Here is a 21,801-nt window from a genome sequence, read left to right as displayed (position 1 = left end):
TACAAACGGATTAGACGGCCCCAGAAGGCGTTTTCTGGCAAATGAGTGCCGCCATATTAATAGCTGTTATGCGACTCAGAAAAAAAATGAACGCTCGTGGCCGCTGTATGAGAAAACCAAGGTGGACGTGGATGTACTCGACATGCCGTATGCATTTCGAATGTAATTATTCTATTTACGGTCTCATTCGCTAGAGTAGATGCCGTATTCTTGCGTTCCATTGCTATTTTTATCAATAAACAACGATCAAACAAATCACGGTTGGCAGTGCTACTCGGATGTAAGTTTGTTGCAATCACCAGAGGCTTAGTTGATTTCAAATAAATAAATACATAAAAAAAAACAAATAAATAAATAAATAAATAAATAAATGAAAAGGTAAAAAGTAAACAAATAAATAAAAATGGAAAAATAGACAAACAGATAAATTGACGAATAAATAAAGAGATAAATATAAATAAATAGATAAATAAATTGAAAAAAACAGATGAATTAAGAGATGAATAGTAAAAAATAGATCCGAATAAATAGATTTGAATAAATAAATATAAATACGTAGATTTAAATAATAAGATTAAAATAAATAAACAGATAAACAAATTCTAAATACAAAAAATAGAAAAACAGATAAATAACTAAAGAGAAATATAAAAAAATAGATTAAAAATAGATTAAAATAAATAAATAAATAAAAACTGATGCATAGATAAATAAAGATATAAATATAAATAAATACATAGATTTAAATAAATAGATCAAAATGAAATGCCAAATAAAATAAAATGTCAGATAAATAAATAAATAAATAAATTGATTACAATAAAATGTCAAATAAATTAAAATGTCAAATAAATAAATAAATGAATGAATAAATAAATAAATAAATACATTGCTTAAAATAAAATGCGAAATAAAATGTCAAATAAATAAATAAATAAATAAATAAATAAATAAAATGATTAAAATAAAATGTGAAATAAAATAAAATGTCAAATAAATAAATAAATACATTGATTAAAATAAAATGTGAAATAAAATAAAATGTCAAATAATAAAGAATAAATACTAGTGCAGCGTGTTCGACCGGAAACAAATTCCTTGTGTGTTCTACATACTTGGCCATAAAGATGATTCTGATTCTGATAAATAAATAAATAAATAAATAAATAAATAAATAAATAAAAATAATAATCTACGAAAACTGACATTTTAGAGCGGTTGTCAGCAGCTGGCGGCTGGAGAAGCACGTGTGGCACTTTAGCGCCGCCCTATTGGCTCCCTGAAAATGTTTTGAAAATGAAAAAAAAAAAATCCTCCACAAATTAATTTTTTTCCAAGTACAACAACAATTTCTTAAACGATCCTGCGGGACAAAAAAAAAAAAAACAACAACAACAACAACAAAACAGCGAGAGATGAAGAAGACAAAGAATTAGACAAAGAAGAATGCGGAACAGAAGAACAACAACAACAATGAAGAGAAGAAGAAAAGCAATCCATACGACACCACCTATAAATCTAACGTCCGTTGAAATGCGCCCATCACAAAATAACTACACAAGCGGCAATACAAAAAAACCCAAAGAGAATGCAGAGTGACGTCGATTGTCCAAGTTGGCGGCTTCCTCATCAATAAGTTTTTCCTTCCGCTCAAGTGGGGGCAATATATTATAACCTCCCCCAATCCTCCCTGTCTGTTTATTTACGGCGGCAACACATCCCAATTCTTTTCAAACACAAAGTACTTTACTGCATGTCATAACGAAGTGATGGCACTCAATAGAACCTCCGGCAAGAGGAAAAGAATTCAATCAGCAGCGCAATGCTGGATTCTGTCGTGCTGAATGATGGCTTTCATGGGTCGGCGGGGGGTGCGGGGGCAAACAGCGACTATTCGGAGCCTGATAAACTAAGGAAAATGCCCCAAAAGACATGCCGCCGCTGCTCAGGCACAGAAAAAAACTGATTCTGTGACTATAAAGTGTCCTGGAGAGTTTTGAAAGGTGCTTAGAAATCGAATGTATTATTATTATTATTATTATTATTATTATTAGTCGTATTTATTTATGTCACTTATAAATGAAATGTATTATTATTATTTATTCATGTATTTATGTATTTATTTATTTCCTCATTCATTTATTTGTACATTTTTTTAACCATTTATCTATCCATTTATTTATTCATATTCATTCATTCATTTATTTATTTATTTGTTTATCTGTATATCTACCCATTTATTTATTTATTTATTTATTTATTCATCCATCCATCCATCTCTATATCTATTTATTTATTTATATTTAGCTCTATTTTCATTTATCTATTTTTGTATTGTTTACATTTTCCATTTATTTATATAGTTATTTATTTATTTATTTATTTATTTATATTTTTCTATATTTCCAATTATTAATTAATTAATTTATTTATTTAACATATTTATTTACGCACATTTATTCATATTTATTTATTTAGCTCTTTATTTATGTATCTTTTTTTCCATTTTTCTATTTATTTATATATTTTGTTCCTTTTTTTTCTATATTTCCAATTATTGATTAAATATTTTGTTTACTTATTTTTTTGGGGTTTTATTACCATGTTACTAGTGCAGCGTGTTCGATCGGAAACAAATTCCTTGTGTGTCCTACATACTTGGCAATAAAGATGATTCTGATTCTGATGTCCCAAATATCCCTGACAACCTTTGGTCAAACTCCCCCAACCATCTCTCTCCACCAACCAACCAACCAACCAACCAACCAACCAACCAACTCTCGAGGACTTGCACACTGCAAGAATCCAAACTAGGGCGCGGAAAATCCTACTGGACCCTCCGCACCCTGCCCACCACCTTTTCCAGCTATTCCCCTCAGGCAGGCGCTACCGATCCATGCGCACCAAATCCAGCAGACATTTAAACAGCTTCTTCCCCCAAGCCATTAACTCTTTGAACTCTTTCAACAGTAGCCAAAATGGAACTGTATAGTGCCACTTAGCAGTTTTTTTGACAACGATACTAGTGCAGCGTGTTCTACCGGAAACAAATTCCTTGTGTGTCCTACATACTTGGCAATAAAGATGATTCTGATTCTGATTCTGATTCTGATCAATCGTAATCCGAATTAATTCCTTGACGAGGCCCAGAGGCCATGCAGCAACTTCCTTTTTATGGCTTTGGTGCAGTCACTACATTACAGAAAAGGGTAGGGGGGGGCAGATTTGGGAGGTTGCCAGGTGGACCGTTTACTGTCGGTAAATTGTAGCTGCTGCCACCCGAGTCAGCCGGCTGAGTGACGGCCTCGCGCCATCCTTGAAAGTGCATCAACATCGGAGATGTGCTGTGTCAGATCGCCTCAAATGAACCCCTGCGCATCCTTGACAAAGGGAGGGGCCACATACCCCCCACCACCCCCCTCTGGCCACCAATGCCGCTACCTATTCATTATCTCTCATTATCTTTTCCCCACTGGAGGTCGGCCAGGAAGTCGTGTCGCCTCGACGGGCGGGCGGAGGATTTACAAGAGAATCGATGCAGAGGGGATGACAAAGCGAGACCCTTTTGCGTTATTACCGCTTCTCATTTCAAACAATAACAGCGCCTCGTCGCTTTCACGCTGGGGGTCAGCCATCCCAACGTCCAATTTTCCCATCACCCCCTCCGGGCAATGCCAGCCACTTTTCTATGCTTGCGGATGTGCATAACCGGTTCAGGTGGAAGGGGTGGGGTTAGGGGTGGGGGGGTCTGAACGCCTGCTCCAGGTTAATGACAGTTTACTTCTCCATGCGGAGAGCCGCACAGCCTCATCTCGCCGTCTAAAATTATCATACCATCTCTCGTCTCGCTTTCTTTCCTTTGGGGAGAATCTGCCAATCAAATGCAGAGCAAAGAAAGGTGGTTTGGGAAAGTGGGGGTTGGGGGGGGGGGGGGGGGGGGGTGAAGCTCCGCTCTATAAATAAAACATCATCCTTACCACATTTTCATTCTTTTGTCGTCCTCTCTGCTCACCTTGCTGCCACCTAATCCGCCAACATCAAACGTACTTTCATCTCCATTTTCCGCCATTAAAAACCTCCCCAAAACACTCGACGACTAGCGGTGTAGTGGAATGAGGAGAGCCTTGTGGATCTAAAAAAGGGTATAGGTATTTTCCCAAGGCTGAAAAGTCAATAATAGATGAAAACAGTCAATACTTGACATGACAGAAAATGAAAAAGTCAACAGAGTATGAATTTGATGCATATCTGGAACTGTTGCGGCTTGGAATTGAAGCGGATTTACGTGGGACAGGGTCTAAAAACGGGTATGGGTATGTTCCCAAGGCTGAAAAGTCAATAATAGATGAAAACAGCCAATGCTTGACATGACAGAAAATGCAAAAGTCAACAGACTATGAATTTGATGCGTATCTGGAACTGTCGCGGCTTGGAATTGAAGTGGATTTACGTGGGGCAGGGTCTAAAAACAGGCGTGGACATTTTCCCATGGCTGAAAAGTCAATAATAGATGACAACAACCAATGCTTGACATGACAGATAATGAAAAAGTCAACAGACTATGAATTTGATGCGTATCTGGAACTGTCGCGGCTTGGAATTGAAGTGGATTTACATGGGGCAGGGTCTAAAAACAGGCATGGGTATGTTCCCAAGGCTGAAAAGTCAATAATAGATGAAAACAGCCAATGCTTGACATGACAGAAAATGCAAAAGTCAACAGACTATGAATTTGATGCGTATCTGGAACAGTCGCGGCTTGGAATTGAAGTGGATTTACGTGGGGCAGGGTCTAAAAACAGGTATGGGCATTTTCCTAAGGCTGAAAAGTCAATAATAGATGACAACAGCCAATGCTTGACATGACAGAAAATGAAAAAGTCAACAGAGTATGCATATGTGGAACTGTCGCAGCTTGGAATTGAAGCGAATTTACATGGTACAGGAGCTTTGCTGGTCTAAAAACGGGCATGAGTATTTTCCCAAGGCTGAAAATTCAATAATGGCTAAAAAACAATCGACATTTTTGATTGACATGATAGAAAAATGAAAAACTCAACAGAGTATTAATTTGATGCAGATGTGGAATTGTCGCGGCTTGGAATTTCAACAGATTTACGTGGGACAGGAGATGGGAGATAGTCTCTTTTCGTCAATGGATGCAACAACATGCAACAACGTCATTTTAGCTTGTAACAGACGTGCACATTTCACCATGACTCATTTGTGTCTAAGTTTAGTATATGCTATATATACATATGTAGTTTACCTTATAACTTCATGTATTTGTAGTGTGTACGGTTACTCAACCATTCTAATATCAGTTTTCAGTCTAACGTTCCACGCCTTAAATCACAGCCGATTGGCTCCGTTTGAAATGAGGTTATTCCCGCTAATGCAGGGGTGTCAAAGTCATTTTTTTGCCGCGGGCCACATTGTAGTTATGGTTCCTCTCGAGGGCCGTTATGAATTTGGGGAACCCATTAGAATGTTTAAATCCCGTCAAATATTACATATAGAGCACAAAGCAAATTAATGAATAACTCGCTTTCAAATCTGAAGTCAAGAATAATGACTTTTATTGTGGTTGACATCCAAAAATATGAAATTTTGGCTCAGATTTTAGCAATCATCATGGAATTTAACAAGTTTGATTTGCTTTCGCGGGCCGAAAAAAATGATGTGGCGCGCCGGATTTGGCCCGCGGGCCTTGACTTTGAGACCTGTGCACTAATGTATAAATAACATCTGTGGGGGAAGAGCAGCCCTTATTCCCCACTGACCTCTCTCTCTTTCTCTCTGTGCCATTCCAAGAATAAATAATCTTTCTGTTCAACATTTCGATTACTGCTGATTGACTATTTAGACCACAGGTGTCAAAGTCAAGGACCGCGGGCCAAATCCGGCCTGCCACATCATTTTTTTCGGCCCGCGAAAGCAAATCAAACTTGTTAAATTCCATGATGATTGCTAAAATCTGAGCCAAAATTTCATATTTTTGGATGTCAACCACAATAAAAGTCATTATTCTTGACTTCAGATTTGAAAACGAGTTATTCATTAATTTGCGGTGTGCTCTATATGTAATACAGTAAAGTCTCGTTATATCGATATCGGATATATCGATAGTCCCGGTTATATTGATACTATTTCGATGCACGCACGGAGAAAATTACATGCAAACAGGGTTGGATATATCGATAGTCCCGGTTATATCGATATTTTTTCGGACTCCCTTGAATATCGATATAACAAGACTTTACTGTATTTGAAGGGATTAAAACATTCTAATGGGTTCCCCAAATTCATAACTGCCCTCGAGAGGAAACCGTAACTACAATGTGGCCCGCGGCAAAAAAATGACTTTGACACCCCTGATTTAGACCAACTCAAGCGAAGACCAGGAGAAGAACAACTTTGATCCAACATTTTTGGTGCCGAAACCCTGGAGATCCAACAGGCTTGGATCAGGGACTCGATTGGTCATCCCTGATTTCAAAGTCGACCTTTTCCGAGCCCGGAATGCTCATCTCCATCCTGATCCTTATTCCTACGAAGCTCATCTTGTGATGCGCTAAACGTTGTGGTCTTCCTCACGCCATTTCCTCATGATCCATCTTTTCTTTTTCACAATAGCCTCCATTTTTTTTTTAGGTTTGGTGGGTTGCCGGACCAAGTGGGAATGATTGCCAGATTTGTATACCCCCCCCCCCCTGCCCTGCACCCTACACGTCTGCGAAATGTGATTTGTTCTGCAGCTCAAGTCTGCTGCATAATTGCAGCGTTTCCTGCGTGGAAGGAAGTGGTGCAGAGCAAGCGAGCGAACGGGACGAGAAGATAGAACAAAATGAGTCAATAGTGGATATCTTGCTTTTTTTCCCCCCTGTCCCGCTTTCATCTTTTGCTCCGCTTTGGTTTATTTTAATTGGCAGCAGCTCAGCTTTTCTCTCTGCTTGTTTCTACTCTCCCCCCCTCACCCTCCATCTTAATCCGCGACTAGCTCAACCTCTCCAAACTTTCCAACTCCGGGAGGAAGAAGCTAATCAATGGAATCAGCATCAAATTGCGCCGGTTCAATTGGCGACCCTTCGTTCAATGCGTTTTTGTTATAATTTGGTCTCATAACTTGCCATCGTTCGGCTTTATCGGCTGACGTTTCAACCCCATTCGTTAAATTTCCAATTAGCTTCCCGCCACCCGGTCGCCACCTTCCTCGTCGTTCGTCGAACTCTTTTTATTTTATTTTTTTGCGGCATTGTAATGATGGTTTCCTCTCAGGGGGGCGTTATGAATTTGGGGAATCCATTAGAATATTTAATGACCTCCATATACAGTGATACCTTGTCTTACGAATGCTTTAGCTAACGAATTTTTCACTTTACGAACGTTAAATTAGCGAGAATATAATCTTGGCATACGAACTATTTTTCGGGAAACACACGGTGCGCCACAATGAGTGATGTGTCGTTCGCGAACGAGTCGGTTCTCCTAACAAGGAGCTGAAATAGCTATCTATCTAGCTAGCTATCTATTTGTTTTCTATTAGCTATCTAGCTTTCTATCTATTAGCTATCCATTACCGATCCATGCGCACCAAATCCAGCAGACAGCTTCTTCCCCCAAGCCATTAACTATATGAACAGTAAGTAGCCCAAATGGAACTGTATAGTGCCTCTTGCAATTTCTTGATGATGATACTAGTGCAGCGTGTTCGACCGGAAACAAATTCCTTGTGTGTTCGACATACAGTAAAGTCTCGTCATATCGATATTCAAGGGGGTCCGAAAAAATATCGATATAACCGGGACTATCGATATATCCGACCCTGTTTGCATGTAATTTTCTCCGTGCGTGCATAGAAATAGTATCGATATAACCGGGACTATCGATATATCCGATATCGATATAACGAGACTTTACTGTACTTGGCAATAAAGATGATTCTGATTAGCTAGCTAGGTTTCTATCTAGTTGAGTGACTTCCGGGTTGAGTGAATGCTAGCGCGTGAGGCTGCCGCTGCTCACCCACAGAAAAAAAAAATCTTGTGACTTTAAAGTACCTGGATAGCTTAAAAATAGCGAATAGCTAACTCGGTAGCTAGCTGGATAACTGAGATTGAATGGAATTTACAAGCAAACATTTTTTGAATGATTCCACACCTTTACAGAAACACCACACACACAAATAGTCACTCGAAGAGCGAATGAGCTTCATCAAAAACTGTTCAAGGCACAAGTTTCACTCGCAAGCAAATCCCAGCTCGGCACCGGCGGTAATGACACGTTCTCCACGCCGATACAAGCCGCGCTTGAATACCGATCGAACGTGTACGTGCAAGCATTACGCTCCCGCTTCCTTCGGTTTGTTTGCCACGTAATGACTCTCGGTGGGATCGATACCGCCCGGCTTCTTTTTTTAATAGGGATGCATGTGGTGTGCGGGTTTGGACTTACGAGCAAAGCCCAGAAGGAGGGGGACCAGGACCAGGTTGCGCAGGGCTGGTGAGAGAGAACTTGGGCGGCGACGATGGAAAACAGAACTCCAAACGTGCCTCATTGTGTATTGATGCGGACTTTCGAATCAATAGCTCCTCTATGACCCTGCCTGCTCTAATGCGGACTAACAAGTCAACACAAAAACAAAATAAAACAAACCAAAAAACTAATTTGCGCTCAACAACAACGCCAGGCTAAGCTAACCGCTCAGAGCTAAACGTATCAGCGCTAATTGGTGCTACTTAGCAAACCTCGACTTATATAACGACATTGTTTTTGCCAGCGACAAGTGACATCCCGTGACAATCGAACGTAATTCTAACTGTAATCTAAGCTAGCTCCCGGCGGACGTAGTTTTCTTATCTCGCTAGACGATGCTTGTACGCGAACTTTAGAAACATGCTAGCAGGACTGATAAATCTGGGGCAACAATCAACAGCAAGTGTTTTTTTTCCCCCCGAATCAAGGTCTGCTGGCGTTTCTTTGGAGATGCTAACCTGAACGGCGGCGTCTCTGGAGACACGCCGTCTCTCCGTAGTTGATCAGCAGAGAGCGTAGGGGGTGAATAAAATGTGATTCGAGGTTGAAGAGCGGAATCCTCTCGAGATAGCTTTTGTAAATTTGTCCGGTAATAAAATAGCAGGCGGAATGAACGCAAACCGTCGGATTTAATCTACCTAGAAACCCGGAAATTGAAATTTCAAACTTGTTTTGCTTATGTGAGCAACACCGCATACCTCACCCAGCGCTACGCTACCGAAAGCTAACGCGTTAGTACCCCGAGCACGGCCACGCGGCCTCCTACTCCACATTCCGCCGCAACTACAATAAAACAGGCAATGGCTTAACTGATATGACTTCAAAAACGCTGCTTCACAACAACAACAACAACAAAATAACTTGCAATCACTCTCCTGAAATCGTTTCTCCCGCTTTTTCTTCCATCCAAGCCGTCGCGTCAAAATTCCCGTCGCCGCCTTTGTCCGTTCATGAAAAAACACGCCGATAAATCCCAAAGAGGTGCCGGAGCTAAATCGCATCCATCTGCCCGTTATCTGACTTGCAACTTGTTTATATAACCCTGGTCACTACCCCTTCCCTCCTCATGCGCCTGTGTGGGATTAGCATCTGCATATTTTGCATATTCTTTTGTGAAGGTTAAAGCGATGCTGTTTGTGCGTGTGTGTGGTGAAATGACAATACTTGTCTTTCAGTTCTGCAAACAGTGGCGGTGTGTGTGTGTGTGTGTGTGTGTGTGTGTGTGTGTGTGTGTGTGTCAATGTAAATGTGGCTAAGTGTCTGGTGTGGAATTGGGCAGCGTTTGGCCTTTTCACAGTCGTCTCTTGGTTCATGTACCCATACAGGCGTCATAATGCCTCTTTGTTTTAAAACGGCAGCAATTTACGGCGGCGCGGATGCGCGCCATCGACGGTTGGCAACAAATGAGACCTTTCGAGCGATATCTGCTAAACGGCAAACTTTGTGTTCCCACTCCCTGCATTGATAGACGGAAATTTATCAAATAGGAAGAGCTCCAAAAATGTATTTTTTTTAACTCATTCACAAATTTATTCTGGAATTGAAAATATGTCATAGACCGCCATTCCCGAATTTGTCCGTGTTTTTTTTTTTTTTTCATGCGTGGGTGCCGATAAAGCGCTGGCCATGGCGTCTGGTAATATTTTTTTTCTTTTCCACAAGGCGGCAGATTTATATTTTCTGTCTACATGTTTTGTTGCATCATTTGTGTGCAAAATAGGATGACAGTCGATGCTATGGCATTTCCCATTATTTGTTAGCATTAAACTGGAGAAATATATGCTTGTTTTTCCTCAAAGCCCAATATTTCTCTTTTTTTTTTTTTACAAATAGCCAATGAAGACATAGTGCGTAACCCCAGCCTCTACTGTAGCACCTTATAATGTGGTGCGCCTTATATTTGTAAAACTTCTATATATTTATATATTATATTTGGAAAACTATTTTCCTTCATTGAAGGTGTGCCATATACTCCAGTGGGCGTTATATATGGAAAAAGTTTGAAAATACACCATTCATTGGAAGTGAACCTTATACTCCGGTTCGCCTTATACACTGGAAAATACAGTAGCATTTTCCTTGAAGGAAGTTACTGTAATTATAAGCAACAAGAAAATATTTCCCTCTTATTTCTTCCATATGGGTATTTGACATTTTGGTCCATATTTTCGCAAGTAACATGGAAGTTGCCACATTTACAGTGATACACTGTAAAACCCAACAAGTTGAAAGTACTCAAATTTTTTATGGCAACTGATTACGTCAAAATTTTTGAGTACAGTTTACTCAAAAGTTTTGAGTAACCTGTATAGGTTACTCAAAACAGGTTACAGGTTACTCAAAACTTTTGAGTAAACTGTACTCAAAAATTTTGACGTAATCAGTTGCCATAAAAAATTCGAGTACTTTCAACTTGTTGGGTTTTACAGTGTACCTTGGTTTACGAACTCCTTGGCTTACGAACTTTTCGGTTTACGAATGTTACATTTATGAAAAATTTCCCTTGGCATTCGAACTTTTTTCGTACACGGAGCTGCCTCAATATATGATGTGTCGTCCACGAATGAGCCCGTTCTTCTAACAACAAAATGGCAGCCGACTGTTTTTGTCCTCTATTCCCCGCCCCCAGTCTTCGGTTAAAGCTACGTGATTGGTCAAGAACGCAGCAGTGAGGGGGGGCGGAGGGTGGTTTAAACATTAAAGAGACATGCAGACGACAGTGAGAGAGTTTCAACTTTGATCGTTTAAAGGCAGAGTGTAGACTGAAAGGTTAAAATATCTCAGCAATCAGGCTCCACAAATAACCAGCACAAGCCATCTGTACGCTTGATGCAAAAAGCTATCAATCCAGCTAAACAGAACACAATTGATGAGGAACAGAGAAAGCACCTACAAGGGATCGTTCCTCAAGATGGTGAAAGACGCCTACGTTCCTCATCAAGTGTTTAATGCTGATGAAACCGGCCACTCCATTCCATCAAGTCATCAACGACCATCACAAAGGTAAATAAAATGACTTTATAATACAGTACAGTTTATACAGTTTAATTATAATACAATATCACATTTATTACACATAAAATAAGGTATATTGTGTGTAGTTTTCAGGCTTAGAACAAAATTAGAAAGTAGAACATTATGTTTTATGGGGACCTCGGAACGGATTATTCTCATTTTAATGGTTTCCGATGGGAAATTAATTTTTGGGATACACACTTTTCGCCTTACACACTCTGTATGGGAACCAATTAAGTTCGCAAGACAAGGCATCAGGCACTGTAATTTGCTTTTGCGCGTCATATAAAACAATGTGACGGGCCAGATCTGGCCCCCTTGCCTCGACTTTGACACCAGTAATGCTGATGCATTCATTTGTCAAATGTTCACAGTATTGCCGCGATGAGTACCTGGTATGTTAAATAAACGCCCGTTACTTTGTCTGCACCCCCCCCCCCCCCCCCCAACCGCCATCACCGTCACATGAGCAATCATTACAGCAATTGGCAACGAAAGTGGCGGCACAAAGCCAGCGATGGACGCCTGCCACAGCGGCTCTGGTGACTTTCATTGTCCCGATAAAAGGCAACGATAACAGCGCTCCGCCGTTATGACGCCACCTCTCATTGTTCCCAATCGACAGATCCGTCTCCAAAGAACTTGCACGCACACTACAATCAAGACCGATAAAGTTAAAGTTTGTTTTTTTTTTTTTAAATCGGACGGCTTTTCAGAAAGCCCCGCAAGCGCTCGTAATTGCCAGGAAGAGCTTCAATGTATTAAAAATCCACTCACGTTCCGCCTAGCGTGTATTTGAGCGTGATGTTGATTGGGATCTCGGGGTCTTCAAAATAAGAACAGCAACGACGTGGAGGATTGTGAAACGGGGTTGAGTGGCAGGAGGCATTTAACAACAGATTTGCACCGCGGTCCGTCCATCTTGAACAGAATTTCAAGTGGCGTCGCAATTTGACATTTATTTTTGGATCATAGGAACTTTTTCATGATACATTTGAAATGATATTGTCGTTATCTTTGTTTATTTCTTTATACAGTAAAGTCTCGTTATATCGATATCGGATATATTGATAGTCCCGGTTATATCGATGCTATTTCTATGCACGCACTGAGAAAATTACATGCAAACAGGGTCGGATATATCGATAGTCCCGGTTATATCGATATTTTTTCGGACTCCCTTGAATATCGATATAACGAGACTTTACTGTATGTCATTTTACCATCATTGAACTCATTCACCGCCATTCCCGAATTTATTCAGGAATTGAAAATTTGACGTGGAGCGCCATTTCCGAATTTTCCTGGGTTCTGGTTTTTCTTGCGGGTGCGTACCGATAAAGTGTTGGTCAGACCTCTGGCAATGTTTTTTTTTTTCACTCAGCATTTGTCTTTTGTCCATGTTAGCGCTTTGCTGTTTCAGCTGTTGTTAAAGGACAACCGACGCCTTCGAACAAGGTGTTTCCATAATTTGTAAAATCACTTCAAATGACTTTGACTGAGCGTATTTTACAAATATTCCACCGCATATCGCTATATCTTTTCAGACTCGCACTGAATATTCAGGAAGTCTTGTTTTCGAGTTGATGACGATGCCTGACGTGACATCACATCTGGAACGCCTCTGACTGAGAAAGCGACACACAATGCATTTTAGGTGGTCTGAAAACTTCGTGTTGATGGTGAAATTAGAAGGAAAACACATAAATAACGCGATGGTGAATCGTTGCGTGTTGCACCAAGACTACTATTTGATACTAGTTGACACAAATTCCCAGCTGACAAATCAGCCCATTTCCAACGGGAGCTTGGCCACCATCTTGTGCATTTTCTGGGACACTACATTGGAGTCCAGACGGCTCGAATTGATCCGGAAGGACTTCTTTAATCGATTGCAAACATTTATGCTTTCTTCTTCAGAACTACAGTAAAGTCTCGTTATATCGATATTCAAGGGAGTCCGAAAAAATATCGATATAACCGGGACTATCGATATATCCGACCCTGTTTGCATGTAATTTTCTCCGTGCGTGATTAGAAATAGTATCGATATAACTGGGACTATCGATATATCCGATATCGATATAACGAGACTTTACTGTATTTGAATCATATTCAAAACTGGATGAGTAACAAGAAAGCATCTACTCCGAATCTGAAGCCATTGTTTAGATTCTAGAGCAAGGCAAGATGCCCTGGTGTGATGTCACGAACAAGAGAGCGGGACCTTCTGAAACTGGCCATTTTGAAGTAGTTTTGGGACACTTTAACTCATTTTTATTGGTGTTTTGCATTTGACTAAAAATATCAGCCTGCGTGTTTTGGGTATTTTAGATGCTATAAAACCTTTTTCTGATGTCAGTTAGGAAACTCAAAAATGGTGTCGGTTGTCCTTTAAAGCACGTAATTAATATGTAAATGTTGTATTTTGTACAACTGATTTGCTGCTGAATTGAATGTTTATGTAGTCCCAAAACGCAATATTCTGTGGATGACAATGACAAAAACCCTGGCACTGGAGTGTCCAACACACACATGACACGTTGTCTGGCAGTGAATGAGTGAATGTTATTTAAAATATCAGAACCGCAAATTATGTATGTAAATTATGATGCTTATGAATACCACCGGATGACAGTGAAGCATTTTTTTCCCCCCCAACATGAAGCTCCTTGAGTCATTTCAACGTAGCCCCTTGGACGCCAAAGTACCACACGTTGCAAATGACTATTTGTCTAAATGAAGCTCCTCATCTCACCCGTGTTCCCAGTTGAGTTTTGGGGAGCGATGCCGGTGGTTGTGTAATTTGTTTATAAGTTGCACTTGTAAGACACCCCGTTTTCACCTCCTTCTGTCTTTCTTCATTGGCGCCTTCTCATTCAAATCAAACTTTTAATGGCTTTCGTGGTACCACGGCTGGAATAAGTGTTGCCAAAGCAAAAAAAAAAAAAAAAAAAAAAAAAAAAAAAAAAAAAAAAAAAAAAAAAAGAGTAAAATGATATTTTAACCAAATTCACTACAAGAGTGAGGACTTTGAATGTTTCAGAGACCTCACTCCTGCTGTTATTTCAGTTTCAAGTCCACTTTTTTCAAGTGGGAAATGCAGTTAAGGGAGACATCTAGTGTTCAAATGTAACACGAGTTCTTCTCGAAACTTATCAGAAATGGTGGTCCTCACTCCTTATCTGGAGTTACCCGGACCTCACAAAAACATTGAAACAGGAATGCGTGTGTGTGTTTAATGAGAAGGGAAAAAAATCATACCACGAACTGGTTTGAAAACTCAACTGAATCAACCAAAAGAAAAGTAAAACGATTTTTTTTTACCAAATTCACTACAAGAGTGAGAACTTTGAATGTTTCAGAGACCTCACTCATGCTGTTATTTCAGTTTCAAGTCCACTTTTTATTGTTTTGTTTTTTAAAGAAGTTGAAGTGGGAAATGCAAGTTAAGGGATACATCTAGTGTTCAAATGTAACACTAGTTCTGGCCACATGCTCCAGCGTTCACTCAACCCAGAAGTAACTCAAATAGATAGAAAGCCAGCTAGCTAATAGATAGCCATCTAGACAGTTAGCGAACTAGCTAAAATAGCTATATAGCTAATAGATAGCCAGCTACGTAGCTGGCTAGCTAGCCAGATAGCTAATAGATAGCAAATGGATAGCAAATATCAGAAATGGTGGTCCTCACTCTTTATCTGGAGTTACCCGGACTTCACAAAAAGTTGAAACAGGAATGTGTGTGTGTGTGTGTGAGTATGACAGGGGAGCAGAGTGCTAACGTTGAGATTGTATCTAGGGGGCAGTGATGCTGGGGCTTGTGGTAGTGGTGATGGGGGGGGGGTATCGTGTAGGGGGGTATCCAAGATTAAATTTCTTTTTGTCCTGTAGGCGCTTCTTGGGTAGCGTTGAACCCCCCCCCCCCCCCTACCTGGAGGAGTGTCTGAGTGTGAACCATTGAGTGTGTGTGTATGTGTGTGATCTTGAGGGTTTATTAGCTGGCAAAGTCTGAGGGAGGCCATGTTTTGTGGTGAGGTGCAGATAAATCAAAGACCCCTCCCTACTAACACACACACACATACACACACTCAAGGACGTCTCTGCAGCATTGGAATTATTAGCGTGGGCTAGAGCTGATGTAGCGACGTGAGTGCCCACGTACCCTCCCTTCCCGGGGGGGGAGGGGGGCCTCCACCCCCTGCCTTTCCAATCCGAGTGCATAATTGACTGTGAAGATGCTCGCAGGTTGTGGACATACCCTCTGAAAATAACAAGTCATTGTAAATATAGACGTTCACCGCCGCCGCTGCCGTGTTGCATTCTAACTGCGTCGGTGTAACCTTTTACGCTAAAGTGGAAGTTTGAGATACCGTCGCTGTTGGCGAGAACGTCTTCGGCGGCATTTCCTGTTTTTTGTGCTCTCTTGAATGTCCAAAGACGCGACAAGATAGTGCCATTGACGGTAAGGAAATGATAACAGATCCACTATGGAGTTGCTAAGTTTAGCCTGGGTCGTTCACGGGAATGTTATAGAGTCTGTAAGCAAAATCTACACAGAAATACCAAAGTCGAAACTGGAGTTTGTCTTTTTATGACAGCAACAGAAGCGACATTTTAACTCATTGACTTCCAGATGATGAGAAAAAATGTCTCCACGCCAGTGCCAGGGTTTTTGTCATTGTCACTCAAATTCTAGGATCCGGAGGAATATTGACTTTTAGGACTACATTAACATTCGATACAGCTTTATAAACCTTGGACTCCCTTCTTTCATCAGGAAATTGAGTTAATTCCTAAGTTATATGGGTCTGGAGTTATCTGATCTTGAAATGGGGGTGGCTGTATAAAATACAATACAATACATTGATTTATATAGAGCTTTAACAAAATCTGAAGCTGTAACAAAGCGCTAACATGGACAAAAGGCTAATCCTGCTCCCTTGTGGAAAGGAAAAACATTGCTTGAGGTCTGGCCAGCACTTTATCGGCACCCCCCGCAAGAAAAACCCAAACAAACTTGTGAATGGCGTTCAACGTCACACTTCTCAATTCCCAAATAAATTCGGGAAAGGCAGCGAATGTGTCAAGCCGCTGCTAGCTAACATATCACGGAAAATCCCATTGACAAGCTAACAGCACTGACATTTGTGCTTTTCACAAACCCAGCAGATGTTTGAACACAAACGGTGAAGTAACTACGCAAACAGACAGTATACGGTTAAAATGACTTGAAAAAATTTAAACGGGAGTCCGATGGGGGTTATTTGACCCCTGGCAATCCTGAATTACGATAACGACATTTGTATTATGTACAAACTGCAATACACCAAGTTCGCTACTACAGTAAAGTCTCGTTATATCAATATTCAAGGGAGTCCGAAAAAATATCGATATAACCGGGACTATCGATATATCCGACCCTGTTTGCATGTAATTTTCTCCGTGCGTGCATAGAAATAGTATCGATATAACCGGGACTATCGATATATCCGATATCGATATAACGAGACTTTACTGTATATTGAGAAAGATGAGAACGTGATCATCAAGAATTTTGACTTCTCATATGTCATCAGAACGAAAGATTTTTTTTAAGAAAATAACATTGTCTTTCTACTAGTTACAATAAATGTCCCTGCTAAATTCTCCCGAGACGATCTTCATTCTCCCGTTAAGCTGCACTTAAATAAGGAGACATTTTAGTCCTGTGGTTTGGCGCCAGCGTTGGCCTTTTCGGCGGATGTTCGTCCGTCGCCATCTCTCGCTCATTTTGGGGGATTTGCGGCGGACTCGGTGTTAATCGCCAGCCTCCAGCCGAGCTAATCCGAGCGGATTTGCTCTGAACTCACTAATTAGAAAAGTCACATCTCCTCTGTGGGGTCGGGCTCATTCCTGGTCACGCCGATCGATATGTTTGGGTACAATTAGGTGGACATTTTATGAGGTTTGGACATCATTACATAGATTTATTCAACTATTTATTCATCTTTCCATCTATCTAGCAAGCTACGTATCTATCTAGCTAGCTGCGTATCTAACTAGCTAGCTGCGTATATAATTAGCTAGCTACGTATCTAACTAGCTAGCTGCGTATCTATCTAGCTAGCTACGTATATATCTGTCTGTCTATCCATCTATCCATCCAGCTACCTACCTACCTACCTACCTACCTACCTACCTACCTACCAGTGACGTGCGGTGAGGTTCATGGCTGGTGAGGCACTGACGTCATCAATGACGTCACCGCTCGTCTCTACTTAGGATTTGAACGGTAAATGTGAAAATTCAGCGATTTTGAAAAAAATCCTAAAACGGTGAAGTTAAATGGACAAGAACTTTAAAGTACAAATCACTAAATACATCTAACTGTTTAATTTATTTTTTCATTTGATATTTCCATGATGATGACAGGTGAGGCACTGCCTCACCTGCCTCCACTGACTGCACGTCACTGCTATCTATCTATCTATCTATCTATCTATCTATCTATCTATCTATCTATCTATCTATCTATCTATCTATCTATCTATCTATCTATCTATCTATCTATCTATCTATCTATCTATCTATCTATCTATCTATCTCTTTTATTTGTGTATATATAGTATTCAACGATTTGTATAATAAATTGTATAATAATGTATTGTATAATTTATCGTATAATAAATAATTCAACAATTATTATTCAACAATCTTTTGACTTCAAGACGGTGCCGCGAGAGTGCGAGACTAATCAAGGCAAATCCAATCTAATCCAATCCAATCCAATTAATGTATTTATTTATTTTCTAGTCATTTATGAAATGTATTATTGTTATTATTTATTTTCTATTTATTGATTTATTTTTTATTTGTTTACTTATTGATTTATCTATTCATCACGGGATCTTTATCTATTTATCTATTTATTTACTTAATATGTTTATTTATTTTTTTATTTATCAATCCATTTGTTTATTTATTCATACCCATTTATTTATGTATTTATTTATGTCTTTATTTATGTATTTATTTATGTATCTATTTTTTATTCATGTATTTATTCATGGTTTTATTTATGTATTTATTTATTTATTTATTTATTTATGTATTTATGTATTTATGTATTTATTTATTGTGGACAGGATAACTTCTCCAAAACTTGAGCGGACAAGTGATTATATCCCGGTTTCGAGTTCTGATTCACCTTCTTTTGTGCGTCTCCAATAAGGCAGGAGACTAAATTCTCTCTTTAGAACTCGGCGAACTTGGCATTGGATTCACAGAGCAGGAAGCAAAAGCATAAAAAAAATCGTCGGGTAGCCTTTGTGGATATTCTATTATTAGTTTCATCCCATCATACATCAATCTTGAGAATTAGAGAAAGGGCGATGGGTGGGTGGGGGGGGAGTGGTTAGGGTGACCATTTTAGCTCATGCCACTGCCGCTGCTCACCCACAGAAAAACTGATCCTGTGACTGTAAAGTGATCTTGAGAGTTTTGAAAGGTGCTCATAAATGAAATGTATTAATATTATTATTATTTGTGGTTATGGATCATTTCATGGGACATTGCACGATTTAACAATTGCTAATTTCATTCTCGCGTGATATAATCTGTGCTTTCACCCTCAACGAACATCTATTTTTTTTTTTTTTTTTTTTTTTAATCACATTGCTCTTTCCACCCCTTCAAGACCCCTCGTCATTTCCTCTTTTTATCCCCCCCCCCCCTAATCTCCTCCTTTGACCTTACAGAGGGCCTTTGCACTTTTGTGTCTTTCTTTCTGCCGCTCTCCTTCTTTCTTGGTCTCTTTCGAAACAAAACCACACGCTCATCAGCTACTGCTTGGAGGTTTCGCAAGGAGAATATTAACGTGTTTTTTCCCTCTCAGCCAATTAACACCTGAAGCTCATAACAACCTTTTAAGCCACTGGTTTATGCTATACACAACAAACACACAGAGGCGGAAACACAATAACGCGCAGTGTATTAAAAATTAAAAAAAGCCAAACACCTAAACACACCTTTATCAAGGGTAAACAGAAGGTGTAGTGCACACAAATATGGACGTGTCGATTCGGAACACAAGCCCGAAATAGATTTGGTGCAAATACTGGAAGGCGTGATTAACTCATCCACTGCCAGAGGATGTGCAAAAATGTGTCCACTCCAGTGCCAGGGTTTTTGTCATTGTCACTCAAATTCCAGGACACACAGAATATGGATTTTTAGGACTAAATAAACATTCAATGCAGCGTACGAAACCTTAGACTCTCTTCTTTCATCAGAAAAAAAGTTAATTCCTAAATTATATAGGTCTGGATTATATGAGCTTGAAATAAGGGCAACAGTACAAAATATAATACAAACTATACTGATAGAGTGTTTATGCACATTAGTAAACATATTACGTTATTTCATGTTTAGAATTAGTAAACATATGTTTTTTCATGTTTAGCCTAGTATACATTATGAATTGTGCACGTTTAATTTCAGTCTAATTTAGTTAAATAAAACTATCAGTCTTATTTGTTCAATAGTCGTTGCAAAGAAGCAACAGCTCCAACTCCAATCTAAGACCCTCCCAACTGAGTTGTTCGTAACCGATTGGACGGGAAGATCGACTTGTCCGCAACTGATTGGACAACAGATGGCCACTGTGTATGTTTAAAAACTTGTCAGAGCGGGAGCTCGCTCTCTTTGTCTTTTTGTTCTATCTTTGTTCGTGTGCTCATGTCTTCGTCCCACCGAGACGAGAAGTGCTTTTTCTGTCCCATTAGAATAAAGTAGTTTTTTGTTCACCATCTATCGTCGTTGCTGATATTATTATCAAGTGAACTTCCGACAATACCGAACCAGGAAAGACGAACAAGAAGTTTCAACCGAACACATACTTATTGGTTTATATGGCGCTTTAACAACAGCTGAAGAATTGAAAAGCATCCACAATTTAGCTGATTTCGCCACATTGCAAAATCTCACTAACTGTTTCGCTAGTGCGCTACGTTAGCATATTCACAACGAAGAGTCTTAAAATAAGCGACATGCATAAAACATGGTCGGAGTTGGAGGCCGGAAGAAGGAAGGGAAGATAGACAGAACAAGTCGACGTTTAAAAAAAATGGTATGGTAATGACCCGGATAACGCCAAGCGCCCGCGATGGAAAAGAGGGTCGCACCGAGCGGGACGGCAGAGAACGATAACGGCAAGGACGGGGAAAACTTCACTCACGGCCCGCTGCCCCCACATTGTACAGCGCATGAAAAATGGAGATGAAATAATTAGACAGGCTGACTGCAAAGGCTCATTTGAATATGTAAATGCAACTTCATTTTCTCCGGCGCTCCCGCTATCTCGCTAATGCTTTTCCCCTTCTCCCCCCATTCTTTTACTCTCGCTAGCTAGTCACATTCTCCCTCCTTTTACCTCTTTAGTATAGTAGTAGTAGTAGTAGTAGTAGTAGTAGTAGAAGAGCTAGTATTAGAAGAGGTTGTAGTAGAAGAGGTAGTAGTAGTAGTAGTAGAAGAGGTAGTAGTAGTAGTAGAAGTAGTAGTAGTAGTAGTTGTAGAAGAGGTAGTAGTAGCAGAAGAGGTGGAAATAGTAGTTGTAGCAGTTTATAGTAGAAGGGGTCGTAGTAGTAGAGCAGGTGGTAGTAATAGTAGGAGTAGTAGTAGTAGTAATAGTTGTACTAGAAGATGTAGTAGTAGTTGTTGTAGTAGTAATAGTAGTAGGAGTAGTAGTAAAGTAATAGTGGAAGAGGTAGTAGTAGAAGAGGTGGTAGTACTAGTAGTAGGAGTAATAGTAGTAGTAGTAGCAGTAGTAGTAGTAGTTGAAGAGGTAGTAGTAGTAGGAGTAGTAGTAAAGTAGTAGTAGTAAAAGAAGAAGTAGTAGTAGTAGTTGTATTAGTAGTAGAAGAAGTAGTAATAGTAGTAGTAGTAGAAGTAGTAATAGTAGTAGGAGAGGTGGTAGTAGCAGATGTGGTAGTAATAGTAGTAGTAGTCATAGTAGAAAAGGTTGTAGTCGTCATAATTGTAGCAGTCATAATAGTAGTATGAATAGTAGTAGTAGTAGTAGTAGTAGTAGTAGTAGTAATAGTTGTACTAGAAGAGGTAGTAGTAGTAGTCGAAGAGGTAGTAGTAGTAGGAGTAGTAGTAAAGTAGTAGAAGAAGTAGTGGTAGTAGTAGAAGAAGTAGTAATAGTATTAGTAGTAGTAGTAATAGTAGTAGAAGAGGTGGTAGTAGCAGATGTGGTAGTAATAGTAGTAG

At 39.7% G+C, this 21,801-nt stretch overlaps 1 protein-coding gene across 3 annotated transcripts in view; it reads right to left on the bottom strand.

Moving 5' to 3' along the window:
- The window catches only part of cadm4 (cell adhesion molecule 4), a 218,583-nt gene that overhangs the window by 37,814 nt on the left and 158,968 nt on the right, over positions 1 to 21,801 (bottom strand). Inside the window, exon 1 of one of the 3 annotated variants that reach the window (XM_088998549.1) lies at positions 8,455 to 8,741. The exons of 1 other annotated variant lie outside the window; for it this stretch is intronic. In XM_088998549.1, the coding sequence (XP_088854675.1) occupies positions 8,455 to 8,557 (103 nt within the window). In that variant the 5' untranslated portion in view covers positions 8,558 to 8,741. Of the gene's footprint in view, positions 1 to 8,454; positions 8,742 to 21,801 lie in introns of those variants that run through there. One more of the 3 variants, XM_088998547.1, reaches the window with a different exon arrangement.

The sequence above is a fragment of the Hippocampus bargibanti genome, linkage group LG06, assembly GCF_051943395.1.
Source record: "Hippocampus bargibanti isolate YZ-2025 linkage group LG06, ASM5194339v1, whole genome shotgun sequence".
In the NCBI taxonomy this organism is placed as follows: domain Eukaryota; kingdom Metazoa; phylum Chordata; class Actinopteri; order Syngnathiformes; family Syngnathidae; genus Hippocampus; species Hippocampus bargibanti.
The sequence above is the reverse complement of the archived record's forward strand: the minus strand, read 5'-3'. Positions and strand labels throughout refer to the sequence as shown.